The sequence below is a fragment of the Oncorhynchus mykiss genome, chromosome 6 (genome assembly GCF_013265735.2).
Source record: "Oncorhynchus mykiss isolate Arlee chromosome 6, USDA_OmykA_1.1, whole genome shotgun sequence".
Lineage (NCBI taxonomy): Eukaryota > Metazoa > Chordata > Actinopteri > Salmoniformes > Salmonidae > Oncorhynchus > Oncorhynchus mykiss.
The window spans coordinates 60,543,727-60,563,268 of record NC_048570.1 but is presented as its reverse complement, the minus strand read 5'-3'; the positions used below and the strand labels follow the sequence as shown (position 1 = coordinate 60,563,268).

General features: G+C 41.4%; 2 protein-coding genes across 4 annotated transcripts in view; both read left to right on the top strand.

Moving 5' to 3' along the window:
- The window catches only part of LOC110526271 (T-cell immunomodulatory protein), a 112,526-nt gene extending 108,394 nt beyond the window's left edge, over nucleotides 1-4,132 (top strand). Inside the window, exon 17 of one of the 2 annotated variants that reach the window (XM_036980625.1) lies at nucleotides 2,440-4,132. In XM_036980625.1, coding sequence (XP_036836520.1) covers nucleotides 2,440-2,499 — 60 coding nt within the window. In that variant the 3' untranslated portion in view covers nucleotides 2,500-4,132. The remainder of the gene's footprint in view (nucleotides 1-2,439) is intronic. The other variant, XM_021607083.2, reaches the window with a different exon arrangement.
- Nucleotides 4,133-4,371: 239 nt separating this feature from the next.
- LOC110526272 (neuropilin and tolloid-like protein 2) lies at nucleotides 4,372-19,542 on the top strand. Of its 2 annotated transcripts, XM_021607085.2 has the most exons (9): nucleotides 4,374-4,820; nucleotides 7,280-7,336; nucleotides 7,479-7,625; nucleotides 9,263-9,511; nucleotides 9,826-9,873; nucleotides 10,178-10,305; nucleotides 10,962-11,190; nucleotides 17,687-17,800; nucleotides 17,929-19,542. In XM_021607085.2, exons 1-9 carry the CDS (start codon nucleotides 4,811-4,813, stop codon nucleotides 18,591-18,593), a joined length of 1,647 nt encoding a protein of 548 aa, XP_021462760.1. In that variant the 5' UTR covers nucleotides 4,374-4,810; the 3' UTR covers nucleotides 18,594-19,542. The 2 variants fall into 2 exon arrangements, with proteins under 2 accessions (XP_021462762.1, XP_021462760.1); XM_021607087.2 differs by lacking the exons at nucleotides 7,280-7,336; nucleotides 7,479-7,625 and having other exon boundaries at nucleotides 4,372-4,820.

The window sequence follows — 19,542 nt, the reverse complement described above, 5'->3', positions numbered from 1 at the left end:
CGTCATTGATTAGAGGTTGATTAAATGATAATGTTCGTGATGGCCAAGGTAATGGAAGCTCAGGTAATAGCTAGCTGTTAATTTGTTCAGGTGATTACTGGGCCAATGTACTCCACTTCAGTTCAGAGCCCCCTTCCCTTTCAGAGATACAGGTAACTGCCAAAATAAAGGAAACACAAACATAAAGTGTCTTAATAGGGTGTTGGGCCACAACGAGCCAGAACAGCTTCAATGCACCTTGGCATAGATCCTGGAACTCTTATTGGAAGGATGCGACACCATTCTTCCACGAGAAATTCCATGATTTGGTGTTTTGTTGATGGTGGTGGAAAACGCGGTCTCAGGCGCCGCTCCATAGTCTCCCATAAGTGTTCAATTGGGTTGAGATCTGGTGACTGAGACAGCCATGGCATATGGTTTACATTTTCTTCATGCTCATCAAACCATTCAGTGACTACTTGTGCCCTGTGGATGGGGGCATTGTCATCCTATGGGGGCATAGCCATGGTAGCCAAAATAATGGCCTGCCAAGCATTTTTATACTCTTTTTTTTATTTTTTATGATTTGTTTATTTTTTTTATACATTAACTCAGGAACCACACCTGTGTGGAAGCACCTGCTTTTAGTATACTTTGTATCCCTTATTTAATCAAGTGTTTACGTTATTTTGGCAGTTACTTATATATCCGCTTCATGTTATTACTGTTGCAGCTGATGAGTCACATCTTTTGAATCGGCAGCCTGTTTTTGTGTCAGTATGACGTCTCAGTTCTTGTGAGGTTGTGTGTTTGTTCATGTTCCACTGGGATAGCCGACATCTCTGGTGTTGTGGGTCTTTTTGAGCGAGGGTACTGCCTTTGTTTGCTTTTAATGGGGGGGGGGGGGGGGGGGGTTGTTACCCATTGTCATCTTTTTGTCTAGTCCGGTGTGTCATTTGCATTGTGAGTGTCACTGCCTTGCAGTCATATCTGAGCCTGGCTGCTGTGCGCTCCTGTTCTATCTGACTCACTCTGCCCAGCACAATAACACACCATAATTGAAGGAGCTCTCTTAGATAAGAGAGTCTAACCTTTCACGCAGGGGAAAATAGCATTTGGAAAAAGCTCCACATCTCCATAAGCCTTTCCATTTACATTGTGGTGTGGAGTTGACCAGGTCACGGTGCGATGGGTGATTGACTTTTGATATTTACACTGACCCCTGCTATTTGTTCCACAAATCTCAATGGTCAAATAGGAATCAGAGGCTGGTTTGAGACATAGTACCTCCTGCAACAGCCGAGACCGGCTCAGGAAGTTTGTTAGAACACTGTTAAATATAAGAAAGCCAAACATTTTTTTAAATATAAATGCCTTCTCTGTTTTAGCCTAGCTGTAAATCTGAGAGGTATTTTGGATTCTATTTATTTGTCAGGTAACTTTGGTTTCACGCCTGAGGAATCGATCGTTGTCTGTTTGGGCTATTTGAATTTTGCGTGGGTTTAAACAGAATACAGGGCTTTTCAGAGCGATGAAGGCTGCATTATGCCTCCACGTTGCGTAATGCATACAATGTGACAAAGGTCTTATCCCATTTTGTCCTGCATTTTATGCTTAGTTCAAGGCCCCACAGCCTTAGCACAGAGTATGGATAGGTTAGCGCATTCAGTAGACCATTCAAATAGGTCAAGTTATCGCGTTACTGAACCTCACGTTCAATCTGAACAAGATTTGTATACTTGAGCACTCAATCAGTAGGTTTCAGACCATTCAATACATGACACATCGCATATGGAATAACGACACAATTATATCCCCTGAACACTCAATTATTTCATGTTCATACACCACAATGAACTTGGCAATATTGACAGGATTACAAGCCAGTTCACTGAATGAGACCTAAGGAGATATTACAGTATGTCCATGTACTGATGTACTGTGTACACGCCATAAAAACAAGCGGAAGTAACTGAACACTTAGTCCTAAAGACTGTCTGCTCCCTTAAGTCCTGAACAACACAGATACGGCCGACAGACTCTCTGCTTAGATGTTGGTGTACTCCATCAGGACTGTCTGTCGTATGGGGAGTAGTTCCAGAACAAATCTGTCAGCTTCGTCTCCACTGCATTTTGAAGGTTCCTTTTTTTTCATCATACGTGCCTTTTATGTGCTGCCTGTCGTCAAGGGAACGCTAAAAATAAACGTGAATTATCCTCATTCACCCACAGAGGGTACGTAATTGTACATTGAAGCGATACCACATTAACACTTGTAATAATGATTTCCTGCCTCAGATAGATTGTACCCCTGACCACTCAGTAGGTCTGCTAGTTTCATTATTATTCTATAATGGTTTCAGCCCCACCACTCCCTCACCGTCGCTGACTGTTAGACTCTGCTTGTCTGCGTTTGTCTGACTCGTGACCCCTGACCATTGCCCTGTGTGTGTGTTTCAGAAAGCGGACGACCGGGAGAAGAGACAGGAAGCACACCGGTTCCATTTTGATGCTATGTGAAGGAGCACAGGAAGAGATGGACCATGGGAAACAGTCATGCCTGCTTTCTGTTTTATTTAAGTTTGCTGGCCGATGGAATTGTTTATTTATTTAATCCCCTCGGCCTCTTGAGGATGAGCCATTTAAGTGTTTAAATATCCATTAAAGATGATCAAATGTAAAAGAGACAGACAGGTTACTTCTCGCATACTTGCACAGATTTGGTTGGAATTTGAACGTGTTCTTTTTTAAATTCACATTCCCTAATACATTTCAACGGCCAAAATGATGGCTGAACCCAAATCTAAACAGGACTACTGAGTGAAAGTACACTGAGTGAAATCCCAGTTGACTTTTTAGTCAATGTTTTGGCTTAGCTCCTTATGTGTGGATGTCAAATCGGCACTAACAGTTTACGTCGTGAATTTGCAGTGTTTAAATGTTCAATCTAAGTCATCCTGATCTGCAAAACACAGTACTGATTTATTTGTTTTGGGGGAAGCATTGCTATTGTAATGCTACTTGAATTATTATGCATGTCCAGTCATCCATTGTCTTCCTGTATGCCTTCTGTATGTCAATTTGTAAAAGTTATTGTTTTCTATGGACTGCTATAGAGGAATCTTACACATGGAGTCCACTGACCCAAACAGGGTATTTACACTGGATGCATCCATTGTGCTCTACTGTATATCATGCGCATAGTACATGGTCCATAATGAGGGTTAATGTATGTGTCAAGTTTATTATGCACTTTTCCCCTCCTTTTTCTCAAATTCCCCTCCAAATACCTGACACAATGTCCTATCCTTGTTTGACAGCTCCCCCTTTCCACTGCCCTCACTCACAGTGGTATTGGAATGGCCTGTACTACTGACCCCTCTGGTTTGGTCATGTCCTTTTTAGTCTTTCTCACTCTTAATAATCTTGTTTGTCTCACATGATAAACATGGTGTGTCTTTGGACTGCCAAACATTGTGTTCATTAAAAACGTCAACTAAACTGTGGTGTTAAATTGAAGAATGGTCCACATAACACTTAAACTACTTTTACTTACAAGGGGAAATAGGTTTGTTATTTAACCAACAGAAAGTGCAATCATCAATATTATCACAGTGGTATTGGAATCAATGTCTAAGCCTCTAATATTAAAAAATTGTATTTCATTTTGAATTAACGTGGGGCACTGTTTTCAGGTGGTACTGGTCTAACATCCAAATATTTATTTTGCTATCATCTCATGCCTGTGGTTTGAACTTTTTTTTAAACTAATGATTAATAGTGATGTCTAAGATTTATTTTTGTGTTTTGTGTGGATTCTGCGCGTAATCGGGAAATATGATCATTGCTTTTGAATGTTTATGGGATGATGGGTTGAAAATTAAAGTGTTTATCATGCTTAATTCATGGTGGTTCTCACTTGTTTTGAATTCATTTACATGTATTTCCGTCTCACTATTGCCTTCCCGTTTCATAGACACGCATGTCCATCCGAAAAAGTCAATTCTCCTAGTGAGCTGATGACTAAAGAAACGATTGGAAGTGACAACTTGGGAGAGCCTACGGTTTTGAGTTATTTTTAGCTCATGCAGCATAATGTATTGCAATCTGGCACTTACGGTAAAATGATAGTCTAATAAAATGGTTGACATTTAAATAGCAGTTGATGTTTTACTGTCTGATGTCTCTTGGGAACAACTTACTGAGTAAAGAGTGTCCTGATTAAATGCTGTCAACATTTCCGGTTTTTTTTGTAACTTGCTCGGTTCGTTTTGTATTATATCATAAATGGCTCTGCTCAATTTTACCAATATAATCCTTCAATACAACACGAGCAGAGAAGATACTTGTACGCAGGGAGAAACGCAGCCGATTTTACGCTCGGCGATGGGGTGCATGCGTACAAGCAGCTCATTCACGCATACATCGCCCAGAGCTTAAATGAGCCTTGTTTGGTGCCATTACTTCAGTTCAGCCACAGACCACTCTGTGCGCGTCTCTCGGATACTTCTGCTCAACCTCACTGGACAATACAACCTACTTTAATAATAGCATATGTTGCATTTGGAACTACAAGATACCTGTCTAGATGGAATTAACGTTGTATCTAATACTTACCGGGAGTGGTTGAAGAACAAGCGCTTGTTTTCCTCAGAGGAAGTTCGGAGTGGATGGTTTTCTTTCTGACTATGGAATTAAGGAGATCAATGAAAAGTTGGATTGTATAGACAGCGACTCATTGCCTTGGATCCATAAAATGGGAAAATAAAGCGTGTAACTCCCCAAGCTTAAGAAGGAGAACATATTTGGCACCACCACACAGGGAGAGGAAATGCACATAGGTGAGTTTAACAGAACATCCGAGTGATTTTTAGATCGTATTAAGAACCACTGATTATTATACAGAAGGTTAATCACTCGTATCGGCTGTGGTGTAATTCATCCCTTATTCTTCTGCAATATAAGCGAAACTCATCCTTACCAAATGTATGCCGTTGTATTTTCTCTTGCGCCAAGTTGTATTGTGTTCTTCATGTTTGCAAGAATCCTAAATCCCTGAAAGGCATCGCCATCTGCATGTTTACTTCTATTCAGTTATATGTTCTATTAGCTTTAATATTACTTTTATTTTTTACTGCAAGGGGTCGTCTTTGAAACGTGCAAATATCACATTTTATAGGGTAGGATATTGGCACAAGGCTACACAATCCGGAAGAATGCGTTCCAATTTAGGTTACTTTTCTATTAACACCTAAGGTCGATGTCCGCGTCACCGCGGAAATTTAATTAGCATAATGAAAATCCAAATGGTAAAGAAAAATCCGTCAATTTAAACTTGGTATCTTTTTTTTGCATTGGTTGCGTCTCAATCCACTTTGTGTAACACTTTTGCATCTATGGTAAAAGGTGACCGAGCTAGAGAGCTTGAGACAGCTCCTGCTGATTCGCGCAACATCTGGGACAAGGCCACAGCTGCGGTTTGCAGCTCATTTTAAGCCACCATATTATGCTGTGAAATAATTGTGTTTTGTACTGTACTGTAGGCTTATTAATAATAATAAAGGGACTGTCAAGTATTGTTTAACACACCTAGCTTGTAAACTACACCGAATCTTATAACCGAGGGCGAGAACCTCATGTTGAGTTCACTTCAGTAGGACTGGGCTACTTCGGTCATGAAGGGCACGAAGTCTGGTCGGCTACGTATTATCAACCAGTTACTGTAGCGATCTAATAACCCTATGTTTTATTTTGCATTCTGATTCTGCAATTATATTACATCAGCCAACATCCAACGGGGACATATTTATGCTTATTGGGTTAATTTTAACCAAGCAATGTGGTAGGCCATCCATTTGTTCTTTGAAACGCTCTCCCACTCATGTTCTTCCGGTAGTGTAGGCTATTTTGTAAAGGCATTCAACCTTTTTAAATCAGACTTTCATGTCCATTCAAAACTGTTTGAACCAACTGTGTTCTACAATGAATTCCTGCCATAGACTGCTTTTAGGAGGTAGTTACACTCTCAGTGGTCCCCCATAGTGGAGTAGTATCCAGAAAGGGCAAATCTCTGTGAATAGCCTTATAGTCAGGCCATGCATGGAAAAGTGTGTGTGCAGTTTGGCCTTCAGCGTATCAAGGCCGAGAAGAGGGAGGCTGTGTATGTGCGACTGGGTGTGTTTTAAATTCTCTATAGTAGAGAACATGCGGTCTGATTTCTTTTTGCAAGCCTGGGTGGCTATAGTCATTCCATGTTTCATTATGCATCTGTCAGGCTCCCCGCTCACGTTTTTAATGTGATATAAGCAGTGCAGTCTATTAAAATCCATTGGGGGTAAACCTACATCGGCTTATCTGGAGAAGACAGTAGTGTTGTGGGCTGAAATGTGCACAGGAGTACGGCGAGCAGTTTTAGCACTGATACTACACACAATGCTGTGCTGTTGCTGCTCCCTCCCTGATGCCTGTCTCTCATTATGGCATCACGCCTGTGAGCCTTATCCTATTTGTTCTGGTGCTGTCTTCTTTCAGGAGGCTGGAGGGTTGGTGATGCTCTGACAGGCCTGATGATGTGGGCCTATCAATGAGTGGTCCCTGATACACCATCAGAGGACAATATGATAACACATACACAGTCTTCTTGATTTATCTGTGAATGGAGGAGATGGCTCTTTAGGCGTCGATCTGAATTCGGCTTCGGGCTTTAGGTTGCGATACGTCTTGGCTCCGATAAGATGCTTTTTAGATAAGCTCTCAATGGCACAACCTATGAAGTACAATGGTAGGGATACATCTACAAGACCCAAGGATCAATATTCTGTCAAGTATTGTTTCATGTCCTACACACTTGGTGTTCATGAATTGCAAGATGCATCTTTAGTATATGTTACTGTCAATGTCGTAGATCATTGGTTCTTTCACTCGTGTGTGTGTGTGTGCACTGTTATGTTAGGTTATTATGGATATAAGCAGGGCTATAGTTCTTAATGATGCCCGGTCTAGCCCTTGCGTCTGTTGTTCAAATCACACATACACCATTTAGTAACAACAACAAAAAATGTTTATTATTATCTCACCCGTAAGAAAAGAAGACATGTTTCTCATTTAAACTGCCTATGACGATTTCCTATCTTTAACTAGCCGATTTCAAGCTTCACATAATTGCTTTTTTAATAAGGGATGTGTGCCACACTGTGTTAGATTGCCTATTGTTTTTACCTGTTCCACTCGTATTAGTCGGTTATTTTATGAAAACATAACGGTGCAAACCATTTGACATTTGAACGTTTTTCTATTGCAGCCTGGGTACTCCTTATTCTGATAGAAGAGGGATTTGCCCTGGCACAGAGAACTAAAGGTGCGTCTCCTGTTATGGTGGAACAATCGGTCACGTTGTAGCGCATTGCATTTTCAGTGGCAGAGTCACAAGAAATTGATCTAATCCCATACATATCCCAATTCAAACATGGGCTTGATTCTTTTCACTGTCTTTTTCTCAGAGTCCATTTCTCAGAATGAAGGCAGTCCACCTCAGAATCTTAACGAATGTGGCATCTGGGTCCGCAACATCAACGGGGGAGTCTTCACGTCCCCCAACTACCCCAACACATATCCCCCTAACAAGGAGTGTGTTTACATCTTGGAAGGTACATTTCTGTTTCTGCCTTCTCTCTTTCTCACACACACACAGACACACACACATGGCCTCAGCAGTGCCTTAGAATGTGGATAATAGGTGCTTATTGGTTTGTTGCTATTTTGTCAGCATTTCAGTCACTAGATACACCTACATCCAAAACCTATATATTTGTGATAAAACTCAACCAAGACAAAGTAGGCTGCAGGGACTGATAGTGTGATTTCATCAGTCTGAGAAAAATTGAAGACTTGGTGAAGCTCAAGGGCTCCCCCTGTGGAAACATCAACAAGCATAGTCATAGAACCTACCTTGACAAAACGGCATTGACAATCCAAATTGTCAATGTGCATACACAATGAGCAGGGCTAAACCAGGCCAATTTTCCAGATCAGCGTGACTCAAACCCAGTAATGAATTGCATCGCTCATCTCCAAAGGTCTTAGGAGGATGAGACACTCAATACTGATCACAGAAGTGTCAGTAAACCTGGTTTATATTTCACAATTTATGGCTTTGTTGAATGCATTCCAGAGACTTTTTGTCTCTCAGATGATGTGACTCTTGGTTCGTGATTGTGTATTGATTTGATTGTTTCAGTGTGTTGTTGTATTGAGTTATCAGGCTAAGCTATGCAACACTATATTTGGTATGTGGCTACTTTGAACTGAGAGCTCTTGTTTCTAATCCTTACCAGGGGAAATATACATGTGATTTAGTGTTGTGATAACAGTAGTGCCAGTTTGGCTGAATCTGTATGGTAGGCTTCCCCTTTCATTCCTGTTCTTAAAATAATGACATTATTGTTTCCCACATTCCTTCAAAGTACAGCTAATTTGTTTTGGTGTGTGAGCTGACATTTTTTAGTGTCGGTGAGCTAGTGACACAATTTGTCTTTAGGTGTGTGTCTGAGCTGTGACATCATTTTAAATGGTGGTATCAATTGTTTCAGTTCAAAGGCATTGCCCGCTCTTATAAACGTTTCTACCGTTTGCCATTTTATCATAGCAGGCAGTCTGATTCATATGTAATTAATCTATAAAGACAGGAATTAGCTGGATTAAAAAAAATTTTAAAAGGGTGTGTGCAACTGGTAGCCATGTTGATTCTGGGAGGTTACTTGAGCCAGTCATTTAGGGTGTGATTTACATGACAAGAACTTCTAAACTCAAATGAATGGTTGAGGTTTTGTGTTTTTGTTGGAAACATGCTGACATGTCATGCCAAGTCATGTGTGTATGCATCAGCACATGTGCATTAGTGTAAGGGCTCAATTCAATCCGTGTCACCGAAGTTCAGCGCAATTGAAATGTAAATCCCACACACCATCATAGCCATGGTTAAAGCTGCATATGCTGGCTCAATTAAAACTTTTTTTAAAAAATTATAGCACTGAATTCGGCAATAAGGATTGAATCGAGCACTGAGTATAGATACCTTTCTGTGTTTATGCAGGCATCTATAAACTGGCTGTGAATATGAGTAGAAAACAGGAGTTTAGCTGTTACCATTTTTTACATTTTTATAAAAATAAAAATAAACTAGTTTCTGTGCAGACTGAGACCCTGCTGTACGGGTAAACACAGTCCATGGAGCAAAGCCTTTTGGCAAAAACCCAACACACCCCTCTTCTCTCACCTTCTCCAGCTCTCCCTCGTCAAAGAATCCAGTTGGCCTTTGATAAGAACTACTACATGGAGCCCTCCTTTGAGTGCCGCTTTGATCACATCGAGGTGCGGGATGGTCCGTTCGGCTTCTCACCGATCATCGACCGCTTCTGTGGGTCGAAGAACCCAGGCCTGGTCACCTCCACGGGCCGCTTCATGTGGATCAAGTTCAGCAGCGACGAGGAGCTGGAGGGTGTTGGGTTCCGTATCAAATACACCTTTATAGCAGGTACACGTTCTCAGTTAGAGCTAGCCTACTGGGCATATCCTCATTACATACACAGTCATAGGTGTGGATAATGAGGACAGCAGCACAGCTACAGATTCACGGTCAAAGGCCTCATTTATCTTGTTTGTTCCCATCCAATTTTATACACTAGGACACTGAAGTCAGCGTCTCACATCGGGCCACAGATATTTGCCCCCAATGGCCTTCCCCAGTTTATCTGGCTTCCTTTTTAATGAGATCTTCTCACTTTTCTTTACTCATGAATTCCAGCTCAGTGTATCAAGACTCATGTGCTTTCCTATTTATAATTTCAGACCCAGATTTTCATCTGCACGTGGGTGGACTGTTAAACCCGATTCCAGGTAAGCTCTTCAATATTTCACCGGTTTGTCCGATCCGATTTGAAGAGCTCTGTGCTCTAAAGCTTACTGGGTGCTATCTTTCACTGACACATGCTCTTTCACACACAGGCACCTCTCTTTTTCCTCTCTCTCACATTCTCTCTTTCTCTCTCCCTCTATAACATCTCTCTTGTCAATTTGTTCCTGTTTTTCTGTCTCTTCCCTTATGCTCACCTTTCCTTCTTCTGCAATTCTTCTCTTATATATATATATATATGTGTGTGTGTGTGTTTTCCCCCTGTCCTCCACCTTTCTCTCCCCTCAGATTGTCAGTTTGAGATTGCTGGCTATGATGGTGTTATCCGCTCCAGTCAGGTAGAAGAGGAGGATAAGATTAAGACTGGTGATTCTCTGGACTGTATCTGGACAATCCGCGCTCCTCCTCAGTCCAAGGTGAACATCTTGTTCCCCCGCTCCTTCTCTCCAGTGGCTAAATGGGTCATCACGTCACTCACTGCAGAGATCCAGCCACTGAAAACACACCCATTGATTAGAACACAGGAGACTGGGAGTAAAGACACGCCAGTCCCCTGACCCCCTCTCTCTGCTGTGGAAACAATGAAGGGCATCTCAAATTAGCAGTAGCCTAACCAGGGCAGCAGGTATTAGGCCAATGTTGCAGAAAAACAGAATCAGCAGTATTGGGAATTAAGCTAAAAGCAGTCACTCGATGTCTGCAGTCTTACGAGTTAAAATGTGCTAAAGAGGCTGGATTGTTCCTGGCTGAATTCACAATGTACTCTCTAGAACGATACAGCGACAGTTTGGTATTGGCAAAATGTTAAGATTAGAGCCTTTCCTGTGGGTGCAAAGCATCAATCTTGTGCTCAAAAGATTTTAGTTCTGTAACTCTTCATCTGAGGTCAATGATTCCCAGTTGTTGTGTGCTACCAGGATAGGCTTAGCCTAAGTATGAATGTATTATCCTTCAGTTCCAATATCCCTTTATAAATGCTTCAATTTTCCCTTCATTTTGGGTTTCATTTCTTTCTGAGTGTCAGCTGGGTCGCCATGGTTCTGTGTTGTAACGTGGTGATTTCTGGCTGTAGATTTACATTCGGTTCCTGGAATACCAGATGGAGCACTCCAACGAGTGCAACAAGAACTTTGTGGCCGTGTACGACGGCAGCAGTGCCATCGAAAACCTGAAGGCCAAGTTCTGCAGCACCGTGGCTAACGACGTCATGCTAACCAACGGGGTGGGAGTGGTGAGGATGTGGGCCGACGAGAAGAGCCGACTCAGCCGCTTCCAGATGCTCTTCACCTCATTTGTCGACCGTGAGTGTTCTCCTTATTTTTTTATAATTTTTTTTTTATAATCTTACTTACAGTTATTGTGGGCCATCTGAACCAAGAGTTAGTATGGAGAGGAATATTTACGATCAGTCTGGGTAAGTTATCAATTGGCAGGTCCTCTTTTCTCGTTATTTTATTTTTTTTAATTCCCATGATTTAGTGGTCAGTATTTTCTCCAGACACACAGCTGATTTCTGAAAGGTTGGAAGAGATAAATGGGGCCAACTGCCCATTATTCTTCTTGATTTATTGACGACATCTGCATCCTCTGAATAGTAAATAACTAACTGACATTCAACTCTCCATTTTAGAAATAGAAAATGTAATTAAAGTGGCATACTAAGCAGTGATATTGCAAAGCCAATTCTTTTCCCCGGCCTTTGCTGAGTGCCTCAAAGAAAATGTTATTGATATGCAGGTAACAGTGGAAGACATTGGCCATAAATATGGTTCATCGTTCACAATGGACAAATGGGATTTATCTGCCATTGATGAATGGAAAAGCTGAATAATTTGAAAATAGTAATGACAAATAAAATGAATTGTTATTATGATCAGAAGCTCTGCATTAAGCTCTGCCTTTTGCATGGCAGATGTTGTATGTAAAATGCATTTCCATGGAGGAAATGGTTGCAAACGTTTTTTCCAAAACATTATATCCATTGTCAGAAATGTTAATAAATTTAGCTTTTTACGTTTAACCCTTTACACTCTTGACCTATATAGACAATTATATATTGAAATGTTTCTTAGGCATTCATTCACAAGGAAATTCAGAGAAACCAATAGTAATTTTGGTGCGCGTGGAAAGGAGTCGGGTGCATGTTCTGCGGCAAATTTTATTCACCATAGACAAACGGGCTCATTCTGTTTAGAACAACCGAGGGTGTGACACCCTACTGTCTTGTAGTTTGACATCAAACGTAGTGGACTCATGTATATGACATGAGTTTTGTGATATGGAAATGTAAAGTGCACATTTTGGATTCACAGGTGTTTGACATGCTTGAATGACATCAAAGTTGTATTTATTCTAAACCTCAACATCTCATCTTTCAAAATACATTAAGTTCTCTTAATAAATTGCATTTCCCTCACTCAGACAACAAACATTTGCAAATATTGCCCATTTAGCGGGAAGGATTGGGTAAACTTGTTATGTGCCGTGCTCAAATTCAGAACGGCTGTCAGTCAAAACCCATACAGCGCTGTGAAGCGCAGAGCCTGACCTCTGAAGTTATTTATAGCATGTTACTGCACAGCCACTGCGTTCAGATTTAGGTGATTATCAGTGCCAAAATCTGCCATTCTCAACCCGTATATGGGTATGAGTGTGAAGGGCTACATAACTTCTGATAGAAATGGGTGTGTTTCTTTTTCCCAGATCTAATCACGGCATTGGGTTTTTAAAAAACAGACTAGTATTTGCTTGAAACATATCACTAGATGGTTTCATTTCAGAGACAAATAGCAATGTTTTATTGCAAAACAAGATATCCACCTCACTCTTAGAGAAGTAGTCCTGCAATATTTTATACAATCAAATGTGACAAATAATGACATGTTTATTAAAGAACTGTACAAATGATACATTTGTGACATTGATATAAACATTTAAAAAATGAGAAATACTGTATATACACACAGTACCAGTCAAAAGTTTGGACACACCTACTCATTCAAGGGTTTTTCTTTATTTTGACTATTTCCTAATTTGTAGAATAATAGTGAAGACACCAAAATTTATGAAATAACACATATGGAATCATGTAGTAAGCAAAAAAGTGTTAAACAAATCAAAATATATTAGTATCCACCTGTTGCCTTGATGACAGCTTTGCACACTATTGGCATTCTCTCAACCAGCTTCACCTGAAATGCTTTTCCAACAGCATTGAAGGAGTTCCCACATATGCTGAGCACTTGTTGGCTGCTTTTCCTTCACTCTGCGGTCCAACTCATCCCAAACCATCTCAATTGGGTTGAGGTTGGGTGATTGTGGAGGCCAGGTCATCTGATGCAGCACTCCATCACTCTCCTTCTTGGTCAAATAGCCCTTACACAGCCTGTAGGTGTGTTTTGGATCATTGTCCAATTGAAAAACAAATGATAGTCCCACTAAGCGCAAACCAGATGGGATGGTGTTTCACTGATTAAGTGTGCCTTGAATTCTATATAAATCACTGACAGTGTCACCATAGAATCACCATCACACCACCATCACACACACATGCGGAGATAATCCGTTCACCTACTCTGTGTCTCACGCACAAAGACATGGCGGTTGGAACCAAACATCTCAAATTTGGACTCATCAGACCACCGGTATAATGTTCATTGCTAGTGTTTCTTGGCCCAAGCAAGTCTCTTCTTATTGGTGTCCTTTTTAGTAGTAGTTTCTTTGCAGAAATTCAACCATGAAAGCCTGATTTCACGCAGTCTCCTCTGAACAGTTGATGTTCAGATGTGTCTGTTACTTGGGCTCTGTAAAGTGTTTTATTTGGGCTGCATTTTCTGAGGCTGGTAACTATAGTGAACTTATCCTCTGCAGCAGATGTAACTGTGTCTTCCTTTCCTGTGGCGGTCCTCATGAGAGCCAGTTTCATCATAGCGCTTGATGGTTTTTGCGACTGCACTTGATGAAACTTGACTGACCTTCATGTCTTAAAGTAATGATGGACTGTCGTTTCTCTTTGCTTATTTGAGCCGTTCTTGCCATAATATGGACTTGGTCTTTTACCAAATAGGGCTATCTTCTGTATACCAACCGTACCTTGTCACAACACAACTGATTTGCTCAAACGCATTAAGAAGGAAAGAAATTCCACATGTTAAAAGTTAAATAAGGCACTCCAGTTAATTAAAATGTACTCAAGGTGAATATCTCATGAAGCCGTTTGAGAGAATACCAGGAGAGGCTAAGCTGTCATCAAGGCAAAGGGTGGCTACTTTGAAGAATATTTGTTTAACACCTTTTTGGTTGCTACATGATTCCATATGTGTTATCAAAATTATGAAATGTCTTCACTATTAATCTACATTGTAGAAAACCCCTGGAATGAGTAGGTGTGCCCAAACGTTTGACTGGTATTGTATATCAATATAGTAATATGAATTTTGGGCTCTGGTAAAAAGTAGTGCACTATATAGGGAATAGGATGCCCTGTGGAACGAGACTAACTCTTACCAAACACCATAGCATGAGGTTAGATTTATGATGGGTTTCATTTATATGTTAAATATACAGGATACGAACATTACATTCCAGCTAAACAGTGTGTGTTTTTGTATATGCTGTATGGGTGTGTATACAGTGCCTTGCGAAAGTATTCGGCCCCCTTGAACTTTGGACCTTTTGCCACATTTCAGGCTTCAAACATAAAGATATAAAACTGTATTTTTTTGTGAAGAATCAACAACAAGTGGGACACAATCATGAAGTGGAACGACATTTATTGGATATTTAAAACTTTTTTAACAAATCAAAAACTGAAATATTGGGCGTGCAAAATTATTCAGCCCCTTTACTTTCAGTGCAGCAAACTCTCTCCAGAAGTTCAGCGAGGATCTCTGAATGATCCAATGTTGACCTAAATGACTAATGATGATAAATACAATCCACCTGTGTGTGATCAAGTCTCTGTATAAATGCACCTGCACTGTGATAGTCTCAGAGGTCCGTTAAAAGCGCAGGGAGCATCATGAAGAACATGGAACACACCAGGCAGGTCCGAGATACTGTTGTGAAGAAGTTTAAAGCCGGATTTGGATACAAAAATATTTCCCAAGCTTTAAACATCCCAAGGAGCACTGTGCAAGCGATAATATTGAAATGGAAGGAGTATCAGACCACTGCAAATCTACCAAGACCTGGCCGTCCCTCTAAACTTTCAGCTCATACAAGGAGAAGACTGATCAGAGATGCAGCCAAGAGGCCCATGATCACTCTGGATGAACTGCAGAGATCTACAGCTGAGGTGGGAGACTCTGTCCATAGGACAACAATCAGTCATATATTGCACAAATCTGGCCTTTATGGAAGAGTGGCAAGAAGAAAGCCATTTCTTAAAGATATCCATAAAAAGTGTTGTTTAAAGTTTGCCACAAGCCACCTGGGAGACACACCAAACATGTGGAAGAAGGTGCTCTGGTCAGATGAAACCAAAATTGAACTTTTTGGCAACAATGCAAAACGTTATGTTTGGCGTAAAAGAAACACAGCTCATCACCCTGAACACACCATCCCCACTGTCAAACATGGTGGTGGCAGCATCATGGTTTGGGCCTGCTTTTCTTCAGCAGAGACAGGGAAGATGGTTAAAATTGATGGGAAGATGGATGGAGCCAAATACAGGACCATTCTGGAAGAAAACCTGATGGAGTCTGCAAAAGACCTGAGACTGGGACGGAGATTTGTCTTCCAACAAGACAATGATCCAAAACATAAAGCAAAATCTACAATGGAATGGTTCAAAAATAAACATATCCAGGTGTTAGAATGGCCAAGTCAAAGTCCAGACCTGAATCCAATCGAGAATCTGTGGAAAGAACTGAAAACTGCTGTTCACAAATGCTCTCCATCCAACCTCACTGAGTTCGATCTGTTTTGCAAGGAGGAATGGGAAAAAATGTCAGTCTCTCGATGTGCAAAACTGATAGAGACATACCCCAAGCGACTTACAGCTGTAATCGCAGCAAAAGGTGGCGTTAAAAGGTATTAACTTAAGGGGGCTGAATAATTTTGCACGCCCAATTTTTCAGTTTTTGATTTGTTAAAAAAGTTTGAAATATCCAATAAATGTCGTTCCACTTCATGATTGTGTCCCACTTGTTGTTGATTCTTCACAAAAAAAATACAGTTTTATATCTATATGTTTGAAGCCTGAAATGTGGCAAAAGGTCGCAAAGTTCAAGGGGGCCGAATACTTTTGCAAGGCACTGTATGTATGTGTGTGTGTATGTATGTATGTATGTATGTATGTATGTATGTATGTATGTATGTATGTATGTATGTATGTATGTATGTATGTATGTATGTATGTATGTATGTGAGGAGTAATATTTTACATACCCATAACGGGGCGGCAGGGTAGCCTAGTGGTTAGAGCGTTGGACTAGTAACCGCAAGGTTGCAAGTTCAAACCCCCGAGCTGACAAGGGGGTTTGAATCTGTCGTTCTAACCCACTGTTCCTAGGCCGTCATTGAAAATAAGAATTTGTTCTTAACTGACTTGCCTAGTTAAATAAAATAACCATTAATTTATCATGAAAAAAAACCACAAAGAATTAGTCGATATAGCGTTTTGGAAATAAACTCTTCAGTTGTTCCTCGACCACACTATTTTCATTGAATGCCTGAATAATCAGAGATATATATTAATTGCTGTATTCATTTTGGATATTTTTAAATATTTACACTGTCTTAATGATTTTTTTTTTTTTTTTTTTTTCAACAGTTTTGTAAGAGAGCTCTTAAAACATTCTGACGCATATTAAACATGACTGCATATTAAACATGACCACATATTTCACTATGATTGCCTTGCTTTTCAAATTCATGTTGTCCCGACGTCAGCTTTAGGAATCAGTCAAGGCACTTTTACCCGCCTCATCACCTTGGACATTTTTGTCCTTATCCTTCTCAGAACACCACTGACACACTTAGTCCTGTGCATCATCATTTTCATTACCTCTGTGGTTCTGGGTTCTCTCAGAACCACAGATGGGGGAACACGAACCAGCGCTGACACCCAGAGAGAGTGTCAGGCTTTTTGAATGCGAGAGATGTCTAATCGGTTTGGAAGTGAGCGCATAGTCAGGAGCTCTACGCACTCAACGGGAGACGAAAGGTGTGTTCTGACCCCTTTTTCCCCGCTGTCAGAACCGCTTAGCCTCGCAGCAGTGGAGGGGAATGGTTTGGTGTTCGGCAACGTGCCCTAAACATCGTGTATGTGTCAGGGGTGCAGTGGTACCTGGTGGGGGCTAGTGTCTACCTTGCTGTAGTACTGTCTGATGGGGTTTCAGAGGTGTGTGTGTGGGGAGGGGGATTTGGATTGGATCTCTATCAGAGAATGAGTGGAGTGGGGTGGCAGGAGGAAAGGGGATGTAAGTGTGTGGCGGGGGGCATCCTGTTAGGACCCACAGAACCAGCCTCGCACATCCATCTCCTGGGCGCAGCAGCCCACGTTCAATTTACCAGCCTTCTTGGCTGTCTCGTGACTCGCATTGTAAGAGCTAGTTTAATCTGGAGTCTCAGCGCGCCTGGCCATCTGTGCCTCGTGATGGCCGTCTAAATTGATTTACTGCACTCCATACGCTGTTTTCCCCTCTACACGGTGGCTAGGAGAAGCAGCCATTTCAATTGCCAATCATGTCATGCAAGCTGTAAATGATGATGTATGGTTTTAAGTTGCTAGATGTCTGCATTTTATTGCAGTAGTTTTCATCATTAATAACTTTACCTTGTCTCTTGTTTCAGCCCCATGCAATAGCAACACATTCTTTTGCCATAGCAACATGTGCATCAATAACTCCTTGGTGTGTAATGGGGTACAGAACTGTGTCTACCCCTGGGATGAGAACCATTGTAAGGGTGAGTGAAACTTTAATTTCCTATGGGATACTTTTAATCATTTAGTACTTTTATCGCGTGGTAAATTGACTTATGACAACCAAACCATTATAGTAGACTTACTATTTTTTTCCCCGCTTCACAAACAGAGAAGAAATCCAATGGCCTGTTCCATCAGATCACTAATACCCACGGCACGGTGATCGGCGTGTCTTCAGGCGTGGTTCTAGTCCTACTCATCATCTCCATCCTGGTACAGATGAAGCAGCCCAGGAAGAAGTTGGTAGCTCGCCGGCCAGTCTTCAACAAGGCTGGCTTCCAGGAGGTCTTTGACCCTCCCCACTACGAGCTCTTCTCCCTCCGTGACAAGGAGATCTCCTCTGACCTGGCCGACCTATCAGAGGAGCTGGAGAGCTACCACAAGCTACGCCGCTCCTCCACCACGTCTCGCTGTGTCCACGAGCACCATTGTGGCTTGCAGGCCTCGGGGAGCAGCTTGAAGCAGAGCCGCACCACCCTCAGCTCCATGGAGCTCTCCTACCACAACGACTTCTCCAAGCCCCCGCCCATGAAGACCTTTAACAGCACCTATAAGAAAAGCTGCTACGGCTACAAACAGACTCATGATTGTGCCGAGAAGGTCATTGAAGACCGCGTCATGGAGGAGATCCCCTGTGAGATCTACGTCCGCGGCGGAGCGGCTGGGCCAAGTTCTGGACCAGGAGGCTGTGGCACCCTCAGCTCCCGCAACGGGGGCCGCAATAACACCAGCATCGTCGACCCCCAGCAGCGCTCAATGTCCATGGACTTCTAGGTGAAGAGAGGAGAGGGGGAAGAAAAGGAGACTCATTTATTTTCTGTTTTCCTTCTTTTGATCAGTATAATAGGGAAGACTCTCGCATGCAGATTCAGCCTTTCCCCTGTATGCTCAAAAGAACTGGACACTGCCACACAGGGAAACAGAGACACTGATGAAAATTACTTTAGACTGTTTGCTGTATTTACATTCATTCACATGTCAAGCACAGATATATTATTCTTCTCATAACTTATTTTCGTCTTTATTTTCGTCTATGTACTGTATATTAAAACCAGAATATCAAGCTTCATGTTGTTGCTTGGCTTTTAACCCATTCATTTGATATTGTTTGATTTGATAAAAATGTGCATATATGATGACAATGATTTGATGCGGGTTATGATTACCACACACACACACACACACACACACACATCCACACACTTGCAGAGCCCCAATGAATATTCCATGTCTCGAGAGAACACCGTAAATATACATTCAGAAGTGTCAGATGTTCATGTATAATATCTAGACAGATGTGTGCTTTTTAACATCTTGGGTCCATTTGGGGATTTTTGAGTTCAGATGTGGACTATAGTGGTGAACCCAGAGGATATAAAACAGAGGGAATCTATAACGGGATTGGGATGCCCACACAAACTCGCCTGGTACAGGGTTGAGTTTCCATGAACTTTTGACAAGATAGATGAGCTAAAAGGGTAATATAGGAGTGGGTAACGAATTCAGAGTGATGTGAAATAGTAGCCTAAATAGTTTAGCGACTTTTAATTCAGAAACGTTGTTATACCTGAATGGTGGAATAAGGACTTCAGATTGTGTCTTCTGAGCTGACATTTAAAACAAGCACAACCTGTTGCATCAGACAGACATGGGCCACCATTTATTATTTCAATCATTGGTTGTAGGATTTCATTGTTTCATTAAAAGAGACCTTACTCACCTA